Source organism: Paroedura picta, chromosome 2 (assembly GCF_049243985.1).
Source record: "Paroedura picta isolate Pp20150507F chromosome 2, Ppicta_v3.0, whole genome shotgun sequence".
NCBI classification, from domain to species: Eukaryota; Metazoa; Chordata; class Lepidosauria; order Squamata; family Gekkonidae; genus Paroedura; species Paroedura picta.
In genome coordinates this window covers 168366196-168390395 of record NC_135370.1, presented here as the reverse complement: position 1 = coordinate 168390395, position 24200 = coordinate 168366196, and the positions used below count along the sequence as shown (strand labels likewise).

Here is a 24200-nt window from a genome sequence, read left to right as displayed (position 1 = left end):
ATGTTTCCTGTAGCTTCCCTTTCCCTTTTAATAAGGACTTCTTTCACAGAAGCGTTCCCTGTTCTTCATAAGCTAGGAAGCACTGGCAGTTTCCTAAGGATTGACTCAGAAACTCAGAAGGTGTTAAGGCGTTTAAATGAAACTGGCTCTTAGTGGACCTCAGCTGGCTACTTGGAGGGGGACAATCAAGTCCAGGGCTCAGTAAGGCAGGGCGAATCAAAATTCACATTCAGCATCTTCACTGGCATAGTTCAAACAATAAAACTAGACCGTAAAGTAATGCAAATCAAAACTCAAACTCGGATAGCCAAGGGGATTCATCGTGATGTTTGAAAAGAGAGAGGTACAGAAATCTGGCAGTGATTTCGGTCGTTTGAGGGTGGCAGTCGTGAAGAAAATAATCTTCTTGGGATCATTAATCGTTTGGGCAGGGTAAATCATGGAGCCCACAGGAGGGAGGATGAAGCAAAAAGAAGTGTCATCGTGGTCAGAGGGTTCCAGAGGCTACTGGCCCGGCATGCTCTAGCGCTGGCAGTGCTGCCTGAGATGGGGACTGTTGCGTGTTCATAACCGACCCCGTGTTTTTCATTTGCAGCTGGAGGCCCAGCTTGACGACGCAAGAGCAGAGGCGTCAAAAGAGCGCAAGCTTCGGGAGCACAGCGAGATTTTCTCCAAGCAGGTGGAGAGCGAACTGGAAACACTAAAGGTGACAGCGTCTTTTTGTAAAGAAGTGGGGGGAAAGATCCTGGCTGTATTAAAACAAATGCATTTGTCATTACACTTCGCTATAATAATAATATTCCTCCGTGTCTTGGCTGACTCAAGGCGGGTCGCGACCTGTTTCAATTGCACACAAACTTTAAAAGGCAATCTAAATCCTGGCATAAATAAAATTCAGAATAATAATTTCTAATATTGCCCATGAATTCTGTCCTAGGATCGGGGAGGGTATGAGATTATTTCCCTAGGAAATAGGCCGACGTTGATGGAGGCGAGGAGGTCTCGAAGACTGGATGACAGCTCTTGTCGGGACTCAAGTCGTAGTCCTGGAGGAACAGCCCTGCCATGCAAGCCCTGCAGATATGTCGTCGTTCCCGTAGGGCTCTGAACTCTTGGCAGAGCATTCTGGTTGAAGCCAATTTGATCTCTTAGGGCCAGGGATCCTAAGTAAATTTTGGTCACTAGACCTTAACATACTATTGGAAGAGGTGGTCCCAAAGATACGAAAGTCTGTTTCATGGCTTGTGGGCACTTTCCAGAGCATGTGGTGGGCCACTGCAAGAACCAGGATGCTGTACTTGGTGAGCTGTTGGATTCTGAGCCCACGAGTCTGATCCTGCTTTGAGCAGAGAGTTGGACTAGATGGCTGGCACAGCCCCTTCCAACTCTATGATTCTTTGAGGCTCTGTCTGGCAGGGTGTTCTCAATCCTTGTCGATCACACCGTGCTTACATTTCTGGGTTGTACTGCTTCCGGATGCAAACTGTACATGTTTCATTGTTGCCCTCTTTTTAAAAACCTCTCTGTACCTGGGGGGGGGGGGAGGGGGGAAGGCTAGACTGAAACATTTCTCTCTGATGTGCTGATTTCTATATGCTGGGGATTAAAAACACACAGACAGAGAGAGAGAGAGAGAAGAGGGATTTTTTAATACCAAGGAGCATTCAAGTATGTGGTTTTTACAGCCATGGAATTGTGCTGTGTACTCACAGGTGGGGTCATGCAAGATGACTCCTGTGTATAGAAGTCTGCTTTCTGGTTAATTGTTTCTGAGAGATCATAACGGGGCAGAACAAAGGAGGGAACTGCCTTCAGACTCTACTGAAACGAAGCAACATGTATGTGTCACAATGTGTCAGAGCTCTCGCAGTTCCGCAGGGCCTGCAAGATGGAGCTCTTCAACCAGGCATTTGGTAGAGGCTCAGTGACGGAACATCCATTGGGCTCCCCCCCCCCCGAACCACCCCCATCTTTGGTGGGAGGTGGGGATTCCAGCCATTGCATTGGGGGGGGGGGAGTTGGTTGGTCTTATTTTTCCTGGTTCAGTTTTAATTGTATTTTTATTGTTGTGAACTGCCCCAAGTCAGCTGTCCAGGAGAGGCAGTCTATAAGTCCATCAACTAACTAGCTGGCTAACTTAGCTAATGAATCGTTCTAGCTGTGACAGGCCAGTTTACGCTAAAGTTGTGCTGAAGTTTAAATGGCTCTAAGAATGACCCCATGCCGATTGTCACTCTTCCGCAGCTGAAGCAGGGGGGCCGTGTTGCCGGAGCCATGCAGGAGCATCAGCAGGAGCTGGCCAAGATGAAGTCGGAGCTCGAGAAGAAAATCTTGTTTTACGAGGAGGAGCTGGTCAGGCGAGAAGCGTCCCACATCCTGGAAGTGAAAAACGCGAAGAAGGAAATGCACGATTTGGAAAGCCACCAGCTAGCGCTGCAGAAAGAGACCCTGATGTTAAAAGACAAACTGGATAAGGCCAAGCGAGAGAAGTAAGTCACGTCCGGACCTGCTCTCTCAGAAATGTGGTATTTCTCCTCCCTGAGAGTAGGTGGAATCCAAGACCTAAAGAGGAACTAGGCACCCCAAAAAAAGGTGAGAATGGTTCCTTTTTTAGTCCTTTCGGGGAAGGGCTTTCATACGATCTCCTTTCATTCATAGACACAGCGAGATGGAGGAAGCGGTGGGAACTCTGAAGGAGAAATACGAGCGGGAGAGATCCATGCTCCTCGAAGATAACAAGAAAATAACCATTGAAAATGAAAAGGTAATTGGCATAACGTGAGATAAAGCAACAGTTAACCTTTCGCATCAGTGGTAGATGGCAATTCATTTGCTTCCTTGAAATGTTGTTACAAAACCTTGGACACAGTGCAGAAAGGAGTTTTTTTTTTTTAGTGATTGGTATCTAACTGGTGGGGAGGAAGATTATTCTCACCTCCCCAAAGCGGAGGGTGCTATCTTGGTTGAATAAAATGCAGTTGCCGAAACTGGACATGAATGTGTTGTTGAGTTGCAACAAACTCATGGTGGGCCCTGACCATTGGCTGTTCAGGGCAAGAGATGTTCACAGGTGGTTTGCCACTGCTTTTTTCCACATGGCATCCCCAGTCTCTCTTGATGGTTTCCCATCCCAAGGACTGACCATGGGCAAAACTGAAGTTGCTAGTCATAGAATCACAGAGTTGGAAGGGGCCATACAGGCCATCTAGTCCAACCCCCTGCTCAACGCAGGATCAGCCCTAAGCATCCTAAAGTATCCAAGAAAAGTGTGCATCCAACCTTTGCTTGAAGACTGCCAGTGAAGACTTGCTAGAGGACAGTTTGTATGTATGGGCGCACTACCACCTTCAGAGCTGAATCGGAGAAACGGTAGCACCTTTAAGACCAACAAAGATTTATTCAAGGTGCGAGCTTTCGAGTGCAAGCACTCTTCCTCAGACTATATAGCTCATGCCTTGAATAAATCTTTGTCGGTCTTTATGATGATGATGATGTAATTTCTTACCCACCTCCCCCCGAAGGCTCGAGGCAGGTTACAGCATGTATAAAGCCCCCTAAATAACCCTTAAAACCAATATAAAGGTAAAGGTATCCCCTGTGCAAGCACCGAGTCATGTCTGACCCTTGGGGTGACGCCCTCCAGCGTTTTCACGGCAGACTCAATACGGGGTGGTTTGCCAGTGCCTTCCCCAGTCATTACCGTTTACCCCCCAGCATGCTGGGTACTCATTTTACCAACCTCGGAAGGATGGAAGGCTGAGTCAACCTTGAGCCGGCTGCTGGGATTGAATTCCCAGCCTCATGGGCAAAGCTTTCAGACAGCTGCCTTACCACTCTGCGCCACAAGAGGCTCTTTAAAACCAATATAAAGAACACAATAAAATATCAACCCCATAAAACAAGGTGCTGTGGCACAAAAAACTCTTCTCGAACCCAACGTTTCCCAACTAAATCCAGAGGGGAAAGGGGCAAAGAGGGTGCCGATGACATTCGCTACCGCTACTCCAACGGGGAAGCCATGATCTTCCTTGCCGCCCGGCCTCAACTATAGACCTGGCGGAAGAGCTCTGTTTTGCAGGTCCTACGGAATGCTGAAAGCAGGGTCCGCAGCTCCTCAGGGAGCTCATTCCACCAGGTTGGGGCCAGGGCCCTGGCCCTAGTCAAGGCCAGGCAAGCCTCCCTTGGGCCAGGAATGACCAATAAATTAGAACATGCAGAGTGTAAAGGTGCTACTGGATCTTCAGAGCTGCTCTCGATTTGTCTCTTTGAAACTTTGTGATACGTCGTGGGGTGTCTTGCCCCCACCCCACCCCCCCAAGTTATTGTGCGCCTGGAAACGACTTTGGTGTGAAAGCCACTGCTTCTGTCATTGCAGCTTTGTTCCTTTGTGGATAAACTTACGGCGCAAAACAGGCAGCTAGAGGACGAGCTCCAGGATTTGGCGGCAAAGAAGGAATCCGTAGCCCACTGGGAAGCTCAGATTGCCGAAATCATTCAGTGGTACGTGTGGTTTAGAGATCCTTCTGGAGGAATACGTGGGAGCCTCATTAAGAGAAGCAAATCTCCCAGGGAACAGAGACGGGCGTTCTCGCAGATGATATGCTTCAGAAAATTCACACGCATCTGCAAATATTGATTGATGTGCCCCGTCCTTCCTGTTTTTATTACTGTTACAGGAGCCTATTAACCTTGCGGGCCAACTGGTTCACCAACGCACGGACGTCTAGGTCATACATTAAAAATTACTTAATGTTAATTCAAAAGGTTGTAACCGTGGTGTTCATCACATTTCTTGCCTCTTGCTTCCCCACCACCACCTTCTTTTTCTGTCTTGTATTCCTGCACCAATTGGGATCCTTCAGGTGGACTTTTTTCTTCCCCTCCCCCCCTCCCAAAAAACGTGCGTTATAACACAGGCATAAGGGGGATGTTTTTTTGTTTGTTCGTTTGTTTTTATTATATTTATATCCCGCCCTCCCCAAAGGCTCAGGGCGGTTTACATAAAACAGAAACAATATAGATAACTCAGTTTATAACAAAAATACAGGGATAACGGCGGGCAACATGGCAGAACAATAGAATAATATGGAGGACATTAAATGAATGCATAATGACGGCCTCGTGCAGGGGTAGTCAACCTGTGTTCCTCCAGATGTTCATGGACTGCAATTCCCATGAGCCCCCTGCCAGCGTTTGCTGGCAGGGGGCTCATGGGAATTGTAGTCCATGGACATCTGGAGGACTACAGGTTGACTACCCCTGGCCTAGTAGACTGAATGGATCTGCAGTGATTGCCATAGGAGGGAGGCTCAGGGGGGGGCCATGGGAAGTAGTGGTTCAGATGGACCTCAACCAAATGCCTGGCGGAGGAGCTCCCTTTTAGAGGCCCTGTAAACAGGTTCGAGTTCTTTTAGGGCCTTGATCTCTACTGGGATCTCATTCCACCAAGCGGGAGCCAGGATGGTGAAAGCTCTGGCCCTGATTGTCGTGTCATTCAGTAATCATCACTGTTCCTGTCCGGGAGACCTAACGCCATCCCTTGGGCCCCTTGGGGGTCTGCTGATGAGCGCTGTGATAGCCACTTCCTTCTTTCCCGAATCATCCCTTTCCTCTGCTTCAGTGGAGCGAGCGCACTTCTCAGGAGCCAACATCTTTGCGTCTCCAGGGAGCAGCCTTTTTGAAATAGCTGCCTCCATCCTACGAGAGCACTTAGCTTGGAGCCTCCCAAGGTTTTGTGACTGCGTGTGGAGGAGGAGTGGAAGATCAAATCTGGTTCTCTAGATTAGAGGCCGCTGGTCTTTAACCTCTATACCACCCTGGTCCATAAGCATCAGCTGGTCCCACCCTCTGTATCACTCTCCCAGCACGGGTCATTCACCAGAGTGACCAGGGATGTTCCAGTCCCATCAACAGGCCTGGAACCAGATGGGAATGGATAGAATCATAGAATAGATAGGATCCAAACAACCTGGAAAAAGATGGGAAAGGGTCTAAACAACCTGTTTCATCTAGGAATCTTCGATGTTTTCCAGCCATCGCTTGCCCATCCATTACTTTATCCAAGAATGGTACAGTTGCGATTGGCTGATAGTACTCGAATCTCCTGGGTCCAAAGTAAATTTGGACTCGGGTCCCCATGGCAGCCGCGTTGTGGCAGTGCACACCACCGGTCCTAAAAACCCAAAAGTGCCCACTGGTTTTATAACTGGCGGCAGCTCCGGACGTTCCCACGGCGACATCCTACATCAGGGGTAGTCAAACTGCGGCCCTCCAGATGTCCATGGACCACAATTCCCAGAAGCCCCCTGCCAGCGAATGCTGGCAGGGGGCTTCTGGGAATTGTAGTCCATGGACATCTGGAGGGCCGCAGTTTGACTACCCCTGTCCTACATAGTGGCAATAGAGGGGGGGGAGTGTTTTCTTGACCACAGATGATACAATTGGGGAAATGGAAGTGTCTCTACAGCAGACTTTGGTGCCTTGACGAACATGGCAGGGAACGGTCATCAATCACATGATGCGGTTCTGACCTTTGAGAGCTGCCGTTGACCCGTGTGCAAGATGCTCCGGGCTCTTAGGAAGAAAGTGAGGTGTTAGTAAAATAAAAGCAAATATCGGCTCCCGCACGGTGAAATAGTTGCAGAGGAAGGCTGTGGCTCCGTGGCAGAGCACCTGCTTTGCACACAGAAGGTCCCAGGTTCAGTCCTCTGCATCTCCAGTCAGAACAACCAGGTGACAGGTGATGGGAAAGACCTCAGCCTGAGGCCCTGGAGAACCACTGGTGGCCTGGGAAGGCAAGACTGGCCCTGATGGACTAAGGGCCCGTTTCGATATAAAGCAGCTTCACGTGTTCACGAGATTGGCTTTAAAATAATTTGACGGGCTTCTCAATTAGGGGGAACTATTTTCAGCAGAGACGGTCCAGGTTGGGGCTACAGCTGCGGGGGTCCGCTTCCCATGCCCTCTGCTGCTTCTCTGGCCTCAGCCGCTGGGATTTTTCACACGAGAGCACAGCGTTGTCTTGTTGGCCGTGAAACTGTTTGGGGACTGGTTAGCAGCGTGTGCACTTGTGTAGGCCTTTCACACGCGCAGCTCAGTAAAGGAGTGACTCTTGTGTGTTTTGAACCACCAGGGTGAGCGACGAGAAAGATGCACGAGGGTATCTTCAGGCTCTGGCGTCTAAGATGACAGAAGAACTTGAGTCCTTGAGAAGCTCCAGTCTGGGATCGAGAACACTGGTAAGTATTGGCTGCAAGTGCATGGTGCCTCAAACGCTTGGCGTTCATTGGACTGGTGCAGAAGTGCAGACCATACAGAAAGAACAGTCACCCCTCCTCCTCTTTCCTTGATGCATTTTATGGAGTTTTGGGCTGTGTCAGCAGAGGCGTCCCATCAAAATTACAAGATGTCATAGTTCCACTGTGTCCCCTATTGGTCAGACCCCACCTGGAGTCTGCAGTTCTGGAGGTCTCACTCCAAAAAGGAAGTGGACAAAGTCAAGAGGGTTCAGAAGAGAGCAATGAGGATGATCTGGGGACCAAACCCTATGAGGAAAGGCTGAGGGACTTGGGGATGTTCAGCCTGGAGAAGAGGAAGTTGAGACGGGACAGGATTGCTCTCTTTAAGTACTTAAAATATTCAAGTATTTAAAAGATTGTCACTTAGAGGAGGGCAGGGAAAGGTTTCTGCTTGGCAACAGAGGACAGGACCTGCAGTAATGGGTTTAAACAATGTGTAGAATAATATCAGCTAGATACCAGGAAAAAAATTCGCAGTCAGAGTAGTTCAGCGGTAGAACTTGACTACCTAAGGAGATGGTGAGCCCCCTCACTGGTGGCCTTCAAGCAGCAGCTGGACAGATACTTACCTTGGATGCTTATCTGATCCTGCATTGAGCAGGGAGTTAGACTACATGGCCTGTATGGCCCCTTCCAACTCTATGATTCCATGAATTCCATTATTTCACTTGTGAATTCCACACGGCGGGGCAGCCAGAAACTTGATCCACTCCGTGTTTGTTTCACTTCCTCTTTTTTGGCTAATATGGTTGGTCTCTGCCATAGCATCCCTGCTGATCCTGGCTAGAAAAGCTTCCCAGCCCCAAATCAGAGCAAAGACTTGGCCATGACAACCTCTGTTGGGAACAGGGAATAGTTCAGTTCGGACATTTGACGGGTTCCCCATCAGGATATTGACTTGAATTGGCAGAAGGGGAAATAATTGTTTATCCCTGGTGGAAGGGCGAATTCCGGAGCAGATTTCCTTCCTGGTAGGATCCTAGGAACAGGGCCGCTGTTTACTGACCCCAATAACTCAGTGGGGACTGCAGGGCGACCGATCCCCCACTTTTCCATCTCCTAATGCTTTCATGAGCAGGGGAAGAGAGGTCTGTCTGCAAAGAATAGCTGATTAAAAAAACATACACAGCCGAAGTGGGTTTTGGCAGATCATCAATTCAGTAATTGCCTCTTTTGAAGCAAATTTTTACATCAGTATATTGAAACGCAGCACGGCAGAGCTTCACCTCAGATGCCTTTTGAAAGCTTCTTCTGGCCTTATTTGTTTTACTGTATTTAAATCCTGCCTGAGAGCTCAGCAAGGGAGCCTGAAGGGGCAGTATCTCTATCAGTTCCATCTCATGGGGGTGGAGAAGCACTAGTCAGCATTTGCTCTCGCACGTTTCCAGCTAATAAAAAGTCAAGGGTGGGAGGATGACTTTTATGACTTCCGGTGCAACTTCCGAAGAGACTCAATGCTTTATGCGTGCAATCCATGCTTCAGACTTGCTAGTGATTTCTTTTACTGCCACAGGATCCACTCTGGAAAGTAAGGCGCAGTCAGAAGTTGGATATGTCAGCAAGGCTGGAATTGCAGTCGGCTCTTGATGCAGAAATACGTGCCAAACAACTCGTCCAGGAAGAATTAAGGAAGGTTAAGGATGCCAACCTGTCCTTTGAGAGGTATTTTGAGATCTCTTTTTTTTTTTCTCTCCCAGCCTCTTCCACAGGAATTTTCCAGTGCTGGAATGGATAAGTACTTCTTTTAATTAACATTTTTAAGAAGGCCAGTTTTTTGAGGAAGTAAAAGGTAAAGGTAAAGGTATCCCCTGTGCAAGCACCGAGTCATGTGTGACCCTTGGGGTGAAGCCCTCTAGCATTTTCATGGCAGACTCAATACAGGGTGGTTTGCCAGTGCCTTCCCCAGTCATTACCGTTTACCCCCCAGCAAGCTGGGTACTCATTTTACCAACCTCGGAAGGATGGAAGGCTGAGTCAACCTTGAGCCGGCTGCTGGGATCGAACTCCCAGCCTCATGGTCAGAGCTTCAGACAGCATGTCAGCTGCCTTACCACCCTGTGCCACAAGAGGCTCTTTTGAGGAAGTATAAAACTCAAATAAGCAGCCCCAAGTCTTTCCCTTCACTTTGCAATGTAAATTTCATATACTTAGATCTGGTGCAGACCCAAAGGTCCCAATCCAAATATCTGGGACTAAGAAATTGGAAGTAGATTAATGCATTCCTTCGTCTTAACCCCTCCCAGTACCCTCAACTATGGTTAAGGCCTTCTGGGATTTTAAAGGTCAATACCCTGCATCTTGAATTACAAGTCAGTCTACCTGGAGCAAGACTGAAGTGATACAGTCTCTACAACCCACTCTGATTTATATTCTTGCCTCAGTATTCTTTAGCAGTTGGAGCTTGCAGGCACTCTTCAAGGTCAGCCCAAACAAGCAGAAGCTACTTCCACTGCTACCTTCTCGCTGCTAGAGTTACTATTTTGTAACGTCAATATTTTTATGTGGAGTTTTATTCTGTAACCCGCCACAAAACGTTTTACGAAAGCGGCAGGTAATAAATCTAATAATAATAATAATAAATACCTGCTTATCCAGTAGCACCCCCGAAGAAAAAACTTGTTCCCTTATTGAGGAGTGTAACCCCATCTAGAATGGGAGGTAGCTCAGTTCCCGGGTCAGTTGGTCCTTCTGCCCACCGCCAGCATTTCTGGCTGGTCAAAATGAAGCATCAGTGTATTGACCCTCAACAACCTCAAAACTTCCTCCAGGCATCCATTCAAGGTTTCCACAGTCTCCTTGGGATCCAATGAAAGCATGGGACATTGCAGGTAGAAAGCAGGTGAGGGTGGTCAGTGGAGTGAAGATGCCAGGGGGCAGGTTGGGAGGGAGTGATAGGGAAAGGCAGTAGGTCCAGCCAGCGAGAGAAGTCAGCAATGCAGGTATGTGTGTGTGTGTGTGTGTGTGTGTGAGGGGAGGACGGGTGCAACAGGGTCAGTGGGGGAGGGTCTGTGCAAGAAAGTAAGGCCCAGCAAATAAGTGAGGTTCTTCTTCTTTCCTTGCCCCCCCTCCCAGTTTCGTGTGTGCCCCGTATTCTGATAGCAGCCCCCAGAATGTGAACAGCAGTTTCTTTGGTGTTCTTTTGCCATCTAGCTATCTCCCCATTCAGGCCCAGGGGTCTGTTTAACTAGAAAGCTTATTTAATCTTAATGCCAGTAATTTCCAGGCTTTCTTTTGAAGCTTATCAGGCATTTCTTCAAAGCGGTGATTAATAATGGCAGGCAAACTCCCCTCAGTCGCTAATAACCTTCCCTTCCACCGTGGAGCCACAGAAGAGCATCAGATACGTTCTTGGCACGTTCTTAGTTTCCTCCGGGGTGCAAGAGAACACAGGAAATCTGACCAGCGTGTGGCATAAACTGTGACTGTGCACCCTAGAACAGCTGTCCCCAACCCTCGGTCCGGAGACCGGTACCGGTCCGTGGATCAGTTGGTACCGGGCCACGGCTCCTTCTTGTCCTTCTCCCCGACTGCTGCCTCGAGGGCTGCCCTGCCACTCTGCCCTCTACTTTGGTGCTCTCCGACGGCCGCCATGGCTGGAGCTCCCCCTCGGCATGGTACTGCGCAGTTGCTGCTGGCAGCGCCCCCCAATGGGCGGCGGGAAGTCAGGGGCACCGGCAGGAAAGCAAGTGGAGCAGGGGCTCAGGCAGCGGTGGCAGCAACATCCCTCAGCAAAAGACTACCCCCCCCCCGGGCCTCAGTAAAATTGTCAAGCGTTGACGGTCCCCTGTGATAAAAAGGTTGGGGACCCCTGCCCTAGAATATGTCCAGGAATGCCCAGCCCAAGATGTCATTCTGTGGCTGTTTCTTTGAGGCTCGTCCTCAGAACAAAAGTTCCTTTGAAAGCCCAAAATGATTTGTTTGCCCCATTAATTTGGGAGCCAATAAGAAATTGAGGAAGTGGGCACAATCTCAAGCTCTATCCGACTCCTCATTCTTCCTGTTCCTGATTTTATACTGACTGCACAGTAACCATCACCATCCCCTTGTTTTCTTTTGATAGACTTGTAGTTCCTTTCGACACTCCAGGCCTTCCGACTTGGGCCGCTATAAAGTGAGGTTGCCAACCTCAAGGTGAGGCCTGGAGATCTCCTAAAATTACAACTGATCTCCAGACTACAGAGAAGAATTCCCCTGGAGGCATTGGCTGCTCCGGAGGGTGGACTGTATGGGATTATACTTCTTTGAGGTCCCTCCTCACCTCCCGCTATCCAGGATCGCCCCCCTCTCCATTTCATTAGGCGCTTTCTCACCCAGAGTTGGCAACCCCAGTTTTAAAGCGTTTTGTCATATTTGGTAGCAGAAACTCCTTGTTTGGGGGATGGCCTAATTCCCCCTCCCCTTTCTATCTGACATGGACCCATTCCGCACATGTTAGATAATGCGCTTTCAAGGCACATTAGAAGCAGGTTTTCCTGTTCTGCATAGGAAAATTCAGCTGCAAAAGCACATTGAAAGCGCATTATCCAACATGTACAGATTGGTCCCTGGTTAGCTGGATCCTGTCTGAACTTGGAAGCTAAGCAGGGTCGCCCCTGTCTAGCCCTTAGAAGGGCGACCTCCAAGGAGTGCCATGGCCATGATGCAGGGGCAGGGTGTGGCAAACATCTCTTACCAGGCTGCCAGACCATGTTAGGATCTCCTGACTATATTACACACATGCCATATGATAAATTTTAACAATGAATAAACCAATAATAATACATCACCCTTTCCTTTTTCACTACAAGGATGGGCCATTTTACTGTTAGCGTGTGTGTGTGTGTGTGTGTGTGTGAGTTTGCGGCCTTCAGGATCCCCAAAGGGCTTTGACTTGTCTTATATTAGAGCTTCCTGTTCCAGCAGGTATTCAGTTGACTCTGTCCTATGATTATTCTGACCTTCCTGGGCTTTTTGTATTTCTGAGACAGCCAGGAAGTCAGAAGAGGATGCTCCTGCAGTTCAAAGGGCTTGGGAAGAGTCACTGAAGACAAAACAGAAGCACTGGCCGGTGTTGCTTTATTACTTTACAAAAGTTTCTGAAAGTTTTTGTTTGTTTGTTTGTTTGTGTTTAAGCAAACTAAAGGAATCAGAAGTGAGAAATCGGGAACTCCTGGAGGAAGTTGAAGCTTTAAAGAAGAAATTAGAGGAGAAATACAGGACAGACGCAGGTAATGATTCTGAGAACGTGTAATTTAAAAGCTGCAATTTATTTTGACATTTGGATATAACTGAGCGTTTTGCCTTTCTCAGGTCTCAAACTTCCAGACTTCCAAGATTCCATTTTCGAGTACTTCAATACCTCGCCTCTTGCTCATGATCTGACTTTCAGAGTGAGTATTGGTGTGTAAATAATGTCCGGGGGGTGGGGGGTGGGGGGGGCCCTTAGAAAATGTGCCAGGCAAGAGTAAAGCAAGCAAGAGAAACAGACAGGTCCTATCCCAAGCTCCATCCTTGTGGACAGTCCCACTGAATCACCTGTTTCTGAGGGGGGCTCATTGCAAAGAAATTGGGGGGGGGATTCAAGCAGGCACTCGCTCAAAACCTAAAGGTGATGCCTCCTGAGGTTATTCTGAAACGCCTTCTGCTCACTCCACTGAGGTTTATTTTTTGGGAAGCATTACGTTGGGAAAGAAATGGACAGGTACCAGGAAACCCGTACAAAGGTACTGCATTTGGGGATCGTAACTCTAAAGCATCCTATTAGTGGGTGATGCTATTTAAAAATATATATATATGCAGGAAACCAAAGAGGGGAAACAAAGGGGAAAACTACAGATTAAGTTTTCACTATAGTTAACCAAGCACAGCGTTTCACATTCTGTGGTCCTTCCCCTCCCAAAGTGTTTAGTTGATTCTTCTACATCCTCTTTACATCACCCAGCACCAAATCCCATGTCCTACAAAGGTTGGGTAAAGGGGAGAGCTCTCAAGCACTCATTATTGTGACCCAACATCCTTGCTCTGTACATAGATGGAGGCAGGCAGCTTTTCCCTTCCTGTCCCACATTACACAGTTGGCTATGATTCAGTGGCACTTTCCGCCGCCCCTTGATGTATCTGAGTACTACAACAAGACTTGAAAGGAGAAGCCATTTGTTGGTTGGGAAAGGGAGTGGGATATACCAGGCAACCAGGAGATTTACCTGCCACTTTGCCAGGGGCAAGTGCCTCAGGTAAGAAAGGTATCCAGCTGCTCATGCCCCCCCCCCCACCACCACCACCCTTACACAAGCATGAGCACTTGCGACTACGGACCTGCATTCTAGCTTGGAGAAGACCAGATAGGGCAGGGGTCTTATACCAGCAGAAATCTCTACTGCTTCTGCCATCTGCATGTGCCAGTGGGCTTGAGGGGAGGAAAGGGGAGGAAGGTCTTCCCCCCCCCACCACCCCCTTCCCATGAAGAACAGGCAAGATGAGAAACAGAGGAGGTGGGAACACTGGTTCCCAGTGCTTTACTCAAACCAGTGCAGGTGTGAAGGCCCTGCCTCACCCAAGAGTGCTGTCTTTGCGCCAGAAGGCTTGGTAGAGCGGGACGGGTCAGTGCCAAGTGCAAACAGCAGCTTGACTGGTAAGCAAGCCAGCATTTGTGAATCCCTGGGATATGATATTTCACAAGGAACAAATGAAGGGAGGGAAATATAGCCTTGCTGCATCATCAGGCCCCCAGGTGCATCCAATCCAGCCCGTCAGCAGTGCCCGTTCAGATTCATGCCTGGGGGTGTTCGGAGGTCCCAAGGAGGCCAAGATGTAATGGCCTTAACCAGTGTTTGTTTTTTTTCCCACTAGTAATTACTCTGGTTACATGGGATCCCCCCCCCCTTTCCCCAAGCCTTGAGGCTTCAACTGAGCAATTAGGATAAATTGCTATTGGTTTATATTTGAGCTGAGTCATGACACACATCCTGTCTTGATGCTAAGAAATCCTGGCTACCGGTGAGTGGGCTGCTTTTGCAAATAACTCAGAATTAGTCACGCCGCATTAAGCCCTCTCAGTTCCCATTGATTTGGGGGCCTGTTTTCTAAAATATTAGATCAGCCAGGTTAAAACGGGAATCATATATGCCAATACGATACACGGAGGCTCATTTTTCACATCGCCTGTACCTCTGCAACATCGGTATGCGGGAAGCATTTCTTTGTGACTCCCCCCCCCCCCCCAAGCTGTCCTTATTTCCTTTTCATGCTGCTTGCCAGTCGCGGAGGGGGGAAAAAGATAAATTGGCTGGCAAGGTTGTGAATGAATAACGCAAAGGCTTGCGCTGCCTGTTGGTCACAGAGGCGGGTGCCTTTGCAGGGAGATGTGCTGTGCGCTCTTCTCCGCCCACTCTTTGGAGGGGAGGGGCCAGAGGAGAGGAGGAATAAACATCAGCCCCAGCCCAGCCTTTGGTGCTCTCTCTTTGGTGTTGAAGTAGGGAAGGTCTTTGCTGAGTTAGAGTTAGAAGTTTCTCAAGGTGAGAATAAGTAGATTGGGGGAGGGGAGGGGAGGGGAGGGGAGGGGAGAAGAAGACCTGTGAGAGGTGTTTTGCTGTACATCTTACACGGTGTTTGTGATTATTTTTTAAGTCTCCTTTTTCACGAGGCTTTGCAACAGCCGTCGGAGACAGCTCATTACCGGTTCTGTAGTGCAAATGTAGAACTGAAGATTATGTGGTACTAAACCCCCCACCCCACCCGTAAACCAGGGGCTTATGCTAAGAGCTGGGGTTAAAGTGGCTATTTCCATTAGTACAGCACCCGGCTGGATTTGGCAGCCAAAGCCTGCCCTGAGGGGGAATGAATTAGAAAGGTTTAATTTAATTAACACTTGCAAAGAAAAGAAGGAACCCCGTTTGAGAGCCCCAGAAAGGCTTTTGCATTCCGAAAACTGTCCACCGAATGCTTGCTTTATCTCGATCTTCGTCTGCTTATTGTCCCTTCTTCTGATGGCATGTTGTGTTGGGTGATAAGTGATCATTTTTATCCTCTCATATCTGTCACAACTAAGGACTCTGTTTCCTCCTCGTCTACATCTTCTCTGCTAGCCTTTTGGGAAGAAGTAAGTGCATGCCGAAAGCTTTGCCTCCCTAATAGAGACGCCAGGTCCCGACCCCATCCCTCCCTCCCCCCCCCCCGCCCCAGCTGAGGATGAGGGGGTTGGGTTGCCAGATCCATGTTGGGCTACCCCTAGAAATGTGGGGTGGCGCATGGGGAGGGAAGGTGGGGAAGACAGTGCCACCCTCCAAAGCAGGGATAGTCAAACTGCGGCCCTCCAGATGTCCATGGACTACAATTTCCATGAGCCCCTGCCAGTGTTCACTGGCAGGGGCTCATGGGAATTGTAGTCCATGGACATCTGGAGGGCCGCAGTTTGACTACTCCTGCTCCAAAGCATCAATTTTCCCCCCCAGGGGAACAGATCTCTGTATTCTGGAGGAGTGATCTATAATTCCAGGGACTCTCCAGGTCCCACATGGCGGCTGGCATCCCTACTCCCTAATCTGCGGCATTTATGTCTAAAATTGCCATCCTAAATTAGTGTTTTTTTAAAAAAAAAAGCTTTCCTTACTTGTGTACATTTCTTTGATAGTGTAGATTAACCAAGTAGAATTCTAGCTTTATTTTATTTTCTTTTTTTAAAAAAAAGCCCTCTTGTAAATTGAATGTTCTACAATGCTGTGTGTGAGAAGGGGGTCCAATGACGCACGTTGATTTTATTACGTATTAATTTATCTAGAGGATTTGTATGCCACCTCTCCAGAACCTGTCTGGAGGCAAGCAAAACAGCGCAAGCAAAGAAAACTACCAGAGTAGTTTTCTATGGTGTTTTCTATGGTGCAGGGTCCAGATCTGCCGTGCTTCGGTCAGGTCTGCAAAACGGGCCTGGAAGAAGCAGTCAGATCGCCGTCGATTGAATTAACAGAGGCTGCAGTCCTAAAGACACTTTCCTGGAAGTAAGCTCACGGAATATAATGGGCTTACTTCCAAGCAGTCCCGCTTGGGGTCTCTCTCAAAGTCATCAAAACCTTGCCCTGCTCATCTACGGACCACTGAGGCTCCCTCCATTCAAGCACTGGCTTCCCCCTTTCTAGGGATTAATTGAACTGTGTCTCTGTGGGCACTACATCTGGCATTGCTTTTAAGTTGTAGACTAGCACGTCTTCAGAAGCCCCTGTTTCCATAACAGGAGTTGCAGACGGTTTGCCCTGAATCAGTACAAAAGCCTTATAGAGACTAGATCAGGGGTAGTCAACCTGTGGTCCTCCAGATGTCCATAGACACAGTGGCCAAAACCTCTCATCATCCTGAAAAATATAATTCTGGGTACAAGCTTTTGTGTGCAGGCAGGCGTGAAAGCCTAGACCCAGAAACTTTGTTGCTCTTAATGGTATCACTGGACACAAACTTTGTTCTAGTACCTATGGCTACCCGTCTGAACCCCTCATTATCCAGCATGCGTAACTGCTAGTTCTGTTGATCTGTAGAGGGATTCATACCTAACCTTTCTGCATCCACTTCTCACTTTCCCCCTTAAATTGAGAATTCACGCTTGAAAGACTGGTGGTGTAATTCACACCAAGCCTTGGCTCCCTCCCCCCTAAGGTAGTCTTCTCCATAAGAATTCCCCAAACAATTATTTCCCTTCCCAGATCTATCTGAAGAAGTGAACTGTGTGACCCACGAAAGCTCATGTGGGAATGAATATATAGCCTTTAAGATGCTGTTGGATTTTTGTTTCAATTTTAAGTCCAGGCATCTTGATTTTTTTTTTTTTTTTTGTAGTCTGCTTTGGTTGCGATGGGTGGTTTTTAACAGAGAGAAAATATTCGAGATCTTCTAATGATGAAAGTTATAGCATTTGTATAATGCATTCGTTTCTGTTGCCCTCAAGGGCAATGTTGAGGCTTTGGTGATACACGAATATGTTTAAGATTATTAGTAATTGACTAAATCATTTTGAGTCCGTTGATGCCCCTGGTTAACGTGCAGCATTACGAGTAGATTTTTTAAATCAGTAGCCTTTTTTTTGGGGGGGGGGGATTAATAAAACCAGCTCTCTCAAGGGACTTAAATAACTGAAGCCTCCACACTCAGCTCCCCAGGAGGTTATCTGTTGGAATAAATGGGCCCTAATTAGCAGTAATTCCAAATGAATTAAAGAGAAAAAGTTATCAGGAAGACAGAAGCCCCTTCTTAATCCTCCCCTTTTAAAAGAGAAATCCCCTTTCATCTTGGGATGAACAACAAAAACTTAAAGCCACATTTCTTCCCTCGTTCTGCTCCCATTTTAGGATGCATCGAGGTCTCTGTATACCCATAGAGAGCAATTTTGCAATCATCTCCATAGAATCAAAAGACAAAGGAGTTTGTACTAAGATTCTGTGTTTACAAGCCGCGGCGATGAGATGTGGGGCCAAGTCACGCGATGCACCTGATAAGAGTCAGGTCACGGATGCATGCGTGGTCGGAATCAGACTCATATCAGGGGAACTCGCCTTTAAAAATTGTTCTTCCAGCTCTCCATTGGAGGAGAGAGAAAGAGCTTCCTGTTCCTCTCCCAAGTCACTTTGTGCCTCAGAAAGGGTTCACAAGCCCTCCTCTCTATCCACGTGTCCTGCCATGGGCTCCTTGTGCCCTTCCCACAGGCAAAAGTGTGATGGGAGGAAAACCAGAAGTTCCTTCTCCCCTTTGCAGCGCTCCCTCGCGCCACCAAGCAACCTGGGGTGAGCTCCCAAGCTGCATTTCTGACAGTGAGTCCAGTCGTGCCCCCATGTCAGCCCGCTTTGCACTCACACCCTTGGAGACACAACTGAGGAACTCCCCGGGTTGAAACCCACTGCCTTAGCTCCAGCCCCCCTCTGCAGCAACTGAATTAACACGCTTGCTGCAGTAGGAACAACGAGAGAATGTTGGTGAAGCATTTGGGGGACTTAGAAGCTCCATAGAAGCACAGCGTAGTGTCATTTTATTGTAGCCAACATAGGGGGACTCTGTTGGAGCATGTCTGCTTCATAAGACGTTTCTTCCTTTAAAGTTTTCCGTAGCAGCGTATCATAATGGTCCGGCTCTGCTTACATCAGCTGGGATATAGGCAGGGATCTGCTTTGGGCAAGAAGGGGGGAGAGGGTAGTTTCTGCTGACTCTCCCCCTTCGTTTCAACTGCAGTTTCCTGCGTCACACGGTATACCCTTTATTTTTATTTTTATTTTTATTTTTATTTTTATTTTTATTTTTATTTTTATTTTTATTTTTATTTTTATTTTTATTTTTATTTTTATTTTTATTTTTATTTTTATTTTTATTTTTATTTTTATTTTTATTTTTATTTTTATTTTTATTTTTATTTTTATTTTTATTTTTATTTTTATTTTTATTTTTATTTTTATTTTTATTTTTATTTTTATTTTTATTATTTTTTTAGTATTCCCTGGCCCCATGGGAGTGCCTTTTCATGGGATACATGAGACTGCAGCATAGAGGTTGTTGCAGAGCTGTGGCATCTGCTCACCACGCAGAAGGTCCCAGGTTCAAAACCTGACATCTGCAGGTGACAGAATCAGATAGTAGGTGATGGGAATGACCTCTGCCGGAGACCGTGGGAAGCCGCTCTCAGTCCGAGGTGGCGATACGGACTTGGCTGTACCAAGGCTCTGATCCAAGAAAAGGCAGCTTCGTGTCTCCTGCCCAGGTTGAGGGTGTTCCTCAGGCACAAACCCGAGTCCACGCCATAGTTTGAGACTCACCATAACTACTTTTTGTCTTTCTAGAAACCTGTTTCTCCAATACGCCCAAAAAGGCACTCCTAAATATCCGTAGTTCTGTGCATACTAATACTTAACGTTGTTGCCACTTATATTTTGAATCAAAGCTCACAAAGGTACCGAACAGCCGATCGCTTTTGTAGAACGGAATTAGCCTAACATTGTTCTAATTCTTAACTAGTAAACCATTGTTTTGGATAAGCAAAATCATTCTAATGGTTAAAAAATTCTGATATTTAAAAATAAAAAAGGGGGGGCAGATAATAGAAAGTCCTCTCCCCTACGAAAGGACAGCATTTGGAAATGTCATCTAAAGTTGACCTTAACGAATAATGAATTATTAATGTAATCTCAGCAACCCAAGCCCTTTTTTTCAAACCCGCTGGACATATCAGAGACTCCTCAGAAGAGCTTTAATAAAAAGAAACAAAAGATGTTCTAGAAGTGCAGTATTGTAGGGCCATCACACACACACACACAGCAACAACAACAACAAAACCCTCCAAAAATGAAGATCTCAGCAATTGTGTGATAAACCAGGCTTCCTTTTTGGCTGCCTAGGAAAAATTAGGAGTGACTTTCAGAGGGTCTTCGGTGGTCAAGCACTGAGGGCTTTAGCTTGCTTGCAGAAAGACACGTCATGTCACTATGTGGGGGGGCGGGGGGCAGGTTTTCAACAGTATCCTGGTTCGCTTCTACAGTTCCATCTCTGTTTAGAAGCTTGGCTTTTTAGAGCATAGGGGTTAACTGGCTCAATATCACAGAATCCGAAAGCGCTTCCTGGGCAGGCAGGACTGTTTTGCCCCGGGTCGGCTTAACCTTGCTGTATTACTTGAGATCTGTTATTGGAAGCTCATTTTTTTTTTCCGATCCCTCTCCACTCTTCCCCCCTCCCCCCCCCCCCCCACTCTGCCCACAGACGAATTCTCTGAGCGAGCCGGAAGTGCAAGGACCCAAGGCGGAGGTCCCTCCCCCGACCTCTCTGGTGACTGCCGAGCAGCAGCAAGAAGTAAGTATTCGTCAGCGTTTTTGACTCTCCGAAGTCAACCACTCCGGGGAGCTCCTTGTTCATCGCTGTGTGTTACAACCACGTCGTCATAAAAAGAGGCCTGTCCTCACCCTGCGTGTTCCTTCGTAGGCGCTCGTCAGCATTTCAGCCTTGGTGCTTTCCTGCGAATGCTTTCGGCTCACTGCCCCTTCCCCCACTGCCCCTCGTCTTGTCGCCCTTCGCTTTTTCCACCGCCGCCCTCCCGCCGCTTGCTCTAGAGTGCAGGCTTTCCTATGAGCCTTTCTGATTTGCAGCCCACTTCTAGCCAGTCGCGAACAGCGCTGCCCTTCGCAGCGGCCCGCGCTTGCCGCTAACCTCCCGAAAGCGTTCTCCGCCAACGCCGCTGGTCCAAGCGTAGCTCTGATCTGAGAAGTTCTCGAAAGCTCTCGCTCAACTGTAGTTTTTTGCAATTCAGGAACCAATTCGGCTTCAGAGGATGCCTGCTGCTCCTTCCCCCACCATTCAGTCCATTTCTCTAGCTGTACCAAAGGTAGGGGGGCTTTCATGACTTGTTTTGCTTAGAAGTGGGTGGGGGGGGCAGGGTGGGGATGGGGTAGAAACGGCTGTCACTCATACATGATCCATCCCATGTGCTTGTTGTGTTGGTGTTGGTGTGGTAACGTCAGGAAGGTGACCGGGACTGTGTTAAGACCCTCTAAGTTGCACCCAGTCTGCTTTCTGTTTTTGACGTCCCACTTGGGCTCTGTATCCTGCAGAGGACCCTGGCAACCAGGGGACTGTCAATCACCCGGCAGGCCACAGTGTGTATCTGGGAGCCCGCCCACCCCTTCCAGGATCCCATGGAATGGGATCCTGTAGAGCCACTAAGTTGCACCCAGCCTGCTTTCTTTGACATCCCACTTGGGCTCTGTATCCTGCAGAGGGCCCTGGCAACCAGGGGACTGTCAATCACCCGGCAGGCCATAATGTGTATCTGGGAGCCCGCCCATCTCTTCCAGGATCCCATGGGACTGTCAATCACCCAGCAGGCCACAATGTGTATCTGGGAACCCGCCCACCCCTTCCAGGATCCCATGGAATGGGGCCTTGTAGAGCTTGCCCGCCACGCATTCCTCGTCAGTTTGCGCCAGCTTCTCAGAGGACTTTCACCCCGTGCCTTCCGATTTAACTTCTGAGTTTCTGTTTTCAGCCCAAAGCCCATCAGCTCAGTATCAAGTCCTTTTCAAGCCCTACCCAATGCAGTCATTGCACCTCCCTCATGGTGGGATTGATCCGACAGGGCTATTCTTGTGACGGTAAGTCAGTTTTAAGTCTCCAGAAACTTTCCTCGTGGCTTTCGTTTGAAATGGCATAACTTTTTACTGTTTATACAGCAACTGCTTGAAAAGAAAGCATGTTTCTGAACTCCCCTGCTCGCATGAGCTTTAGTATACACGAGCACCTTTTCTACCTTAGTAGGCTTCAAGTGGCAGCAGAAACATCGTTTTCAAATGCATGTGTTTACTTTTGGGGTTTCAGACCATTCTTTTCCAGAGCATGTGCAGAATCTCCTATTTCAGTTGTAGTCAACCTGTGGTCCTCCAGAGGTTCATGGACTACAATTCCCATAAGCCCCTGCCAGCAAACGTTGGCAGGGGCTCATGGGAATTGTAGTCCATGAACCTCTGGAGGACCACAGGTTGACTACCCCTGTCCTATTTCATCACCGGAAAGTGGTTAAAGGCCCCAGAGTACAATGACCAAATTCAGGGTAAAGGAAATGTATGAGAACCACCGCCTGTCCTCTTCCTGGACTCCAGATTTGGCCTGTTTCCAGTTAGGACCCATCATTCTGGATGCTTGAGGCTGATCCTGCATTGAGCATAGGGTTGGACTAGATGACCTGGATGGCCCCTTCCAGCTCTATGATTCCTATCATGGATGTTTGAGGTTTATCCTGCATTGAGCAGTGGGTTGGACTAGAGAGCCAGTTTGGAGTTAGGAGTTAGGAGTGCGGACTTCTAATCTGGCATGCCAGGTTCGATTCTGCGCTCCCCCACATGCAGCCACCTGGGTGACCTTGGGCTCGCCACGGTGCTGATAAAACTGTTCTGACTGAGCAATGATATCAGGGCTCTCTCAGCCTCACCCACCTCACAGGGTGTCTGTTGTGGGGATAGGAATGGGAAGGCGACTGTAAGCTACTTTGAGCCTCCTTCGGGTAGGGAAAAGCGGCATATAAAAACAAACTCTTCTTCTTCTTCCTCTTCTTCTATATGGGTTGTATGGCTCCTTCCAACTCTAGGATTCCTATCATGGATGTTTGAGGCTTATCCTGCATTGAACAATGGGTTGGCCTAGACGGCCTGTATGGCCCCTTCCAACTCTAGGATTCCTATCATGGATGTTTGAGGCTTATCCTGCATTGAACAGTGGGTTGGACTAGATGGCCTGTATGGCCACTTCCAACTAGGATTCCTATCATGGATGTTTGAGGTTTATCCTGCATTGAGCAGTGGGTTGGACTAGATGGCCTGTATGACCCCTTCCAACTCTAGGATTCTATGTAACAAAATGCTGCTTGCATGTGCAGAAGTGCCAGGTCAATATTACAGGACTCTGTTCTGATGACTGCTGTCACGTCTATCTCCCTAACTTTGCTAACGAATGCGTCATTCCTTGACGTGGCTGCTGGGTTTGTACATGGTGGGACAGCAAGATGGCAAGATGGCAGGCCAGCCTCAGAAAAGAGCTGCCAAGTTTTTCCAAAGTAATTTCTAGGTTCTGGGAGTCTTCCCCCTCTCCTATAGGGGGAGGGTGAGCATTCCTTTCCCTCAGTTTTCTTCTTGCCCCTATGAGGTGAGGGTGTGCTTTCTAAGCTGCTGCTTCGTGGAGCCTCAGGAATAAAACAATAAGGTACTTCTGCAGAGAACAGTTAAGCATTTAACCTACAAATTGGTAGGATGGTTGTGTTTAAAGTGCAGGGGGGTGAAGAGTGAAAATGGCCCAGAACAATTATCTGTCTTGCCTCCTGTGGCCAGGAGAGGGCCAAAATACAGCCGCGTGATCAGCTTGTAGACACTGTAATCCTAAAAGATGTGAGGAGAGGGTGGCCACACTTAGAGCCATGCCACCCCAGACCCCAAATGGATAAGGTTGCAAGGGCTCATTTGGTGACTTCAGCCATCCACATCCTCATTAACTGCAGTCTCCACCCTGAGATCATCGTCAGAACCACCTCCCAAAAAGTCTAAAAAGAGAGCCAAACGCTTACATCGTAGTCCGGCCCAATTGCTGTTTCATCGGTGCAGTTCGAGCACCCCTTGGAATTGATAATTTCCATCCCCACAGATTTGTAGCTCACCCGCTTGAGGACATCAATCCTCCCAACTCCAATGAATGGCTACAAACACCCAACAATCTTCAAATCAAAATCTCCCCGGCACCACAATTAACTACTGAGACTCAGTGATGCCTTATTTTCATGTCCAAAGGCGCCCTCGCCATCAGGTTCCCAGAATCTGTGGAAGAAAAGAGAGAGCCAGCTTGGAGAAGTGGTTAAGAGTGGTGGTGTCTAATCTGGAGAACTGAGGTTGATTCCCTGCTCTTCCACATGAAGCCAGCTGGGTGACCTTGGGCCTGTCACAGTTCTTTCAGAACTCTGTCCGCCTCACCTACCTTACCGGGGGGGGGGGGAGGGTTGGTCTGGGTAGTGGTGGGGTAGGCTAGGGATAGTCAACCTGTGGTCCTCCAGATGTTCATGGACTACAATTCCCATGGCTAATGAGAATTGTAGTCCATGGATATCTGGAGGACCACAGGTTGACGACCCCTGGGGTAGGCGATTGTAAGTCACTTTCAGACTCCACCGGGTAGTGAAAAGCGGGCTACAAAAGCAACTCTTCTTCAAGATGCCTCTCATGGGCTCACCAGCACCACAGGACAAGGTCAACCAGATCTACAGCCACCAAATCAGTAGCCATCTCAGCAAAATCCACGTGGCCTGTTTCCCTTCAGGATGCTTCCGCAGTGGGCACAATGGGCACTTCCACAGGCTGCATACCCATGGCAACCCATCTTCCACCAGATCCAGGTGGGGCCACCAGGACAAATCCCATTCTGACGGGGGTTCCC

At 48.2% G+C, this 24200-nt stretch overlaps 1 protein-coding gene across 4 annotated transcripts in view; it reads left to right on the top strand.

The window, feature by feature from the left end:
- Positions 1–24200, top strand: part of CDC42BPB (CDC42 binding protein kinase beta) — a 151987-nt gene that overhangs the window by 93985 nt on the left and 33802 nt on the right. For 2 of the 4 annotated variants that reach the window (XM_077323748.1, XM_077323747.1), the window contains exons 14-24: positions 596–706; positions 2245–2489; positions 2659–2764; positions 4376–4500; positions 7133–7238; positions 8812–8960; positions 12411–12505; positions 12588–12667; positions 19998–20087; positions 20542–20616; positions 21277–21382. In XM_077323748.1, coding sequence (XP_077179863.1) covers positions 596–706; positions 2245–2489; positions 2659–2764; positions 4376–4500; positions 7133–7238; positions 8812–8960; positions 12411–12505; positions 12588–12667; positions 19998–20087; positions 20542–20616; positions 21277–21382 — 1288 coding nt within the window. The remainder of the gene's footprint in view (positions 1–595; positions 707–2244; positions 2490–2658; positions 2765–4375; positions 4501–7132; positions 7239–8811; positions 8961–12410; positions 12506–12587; positions 12668–19997; positions 20088–20541; positions 20617–21276; positions 21383–24200) is intronic. The other 2 variants (XM_077323750.1, XM_077323749.1) reach the window with 1 other exon arrangement.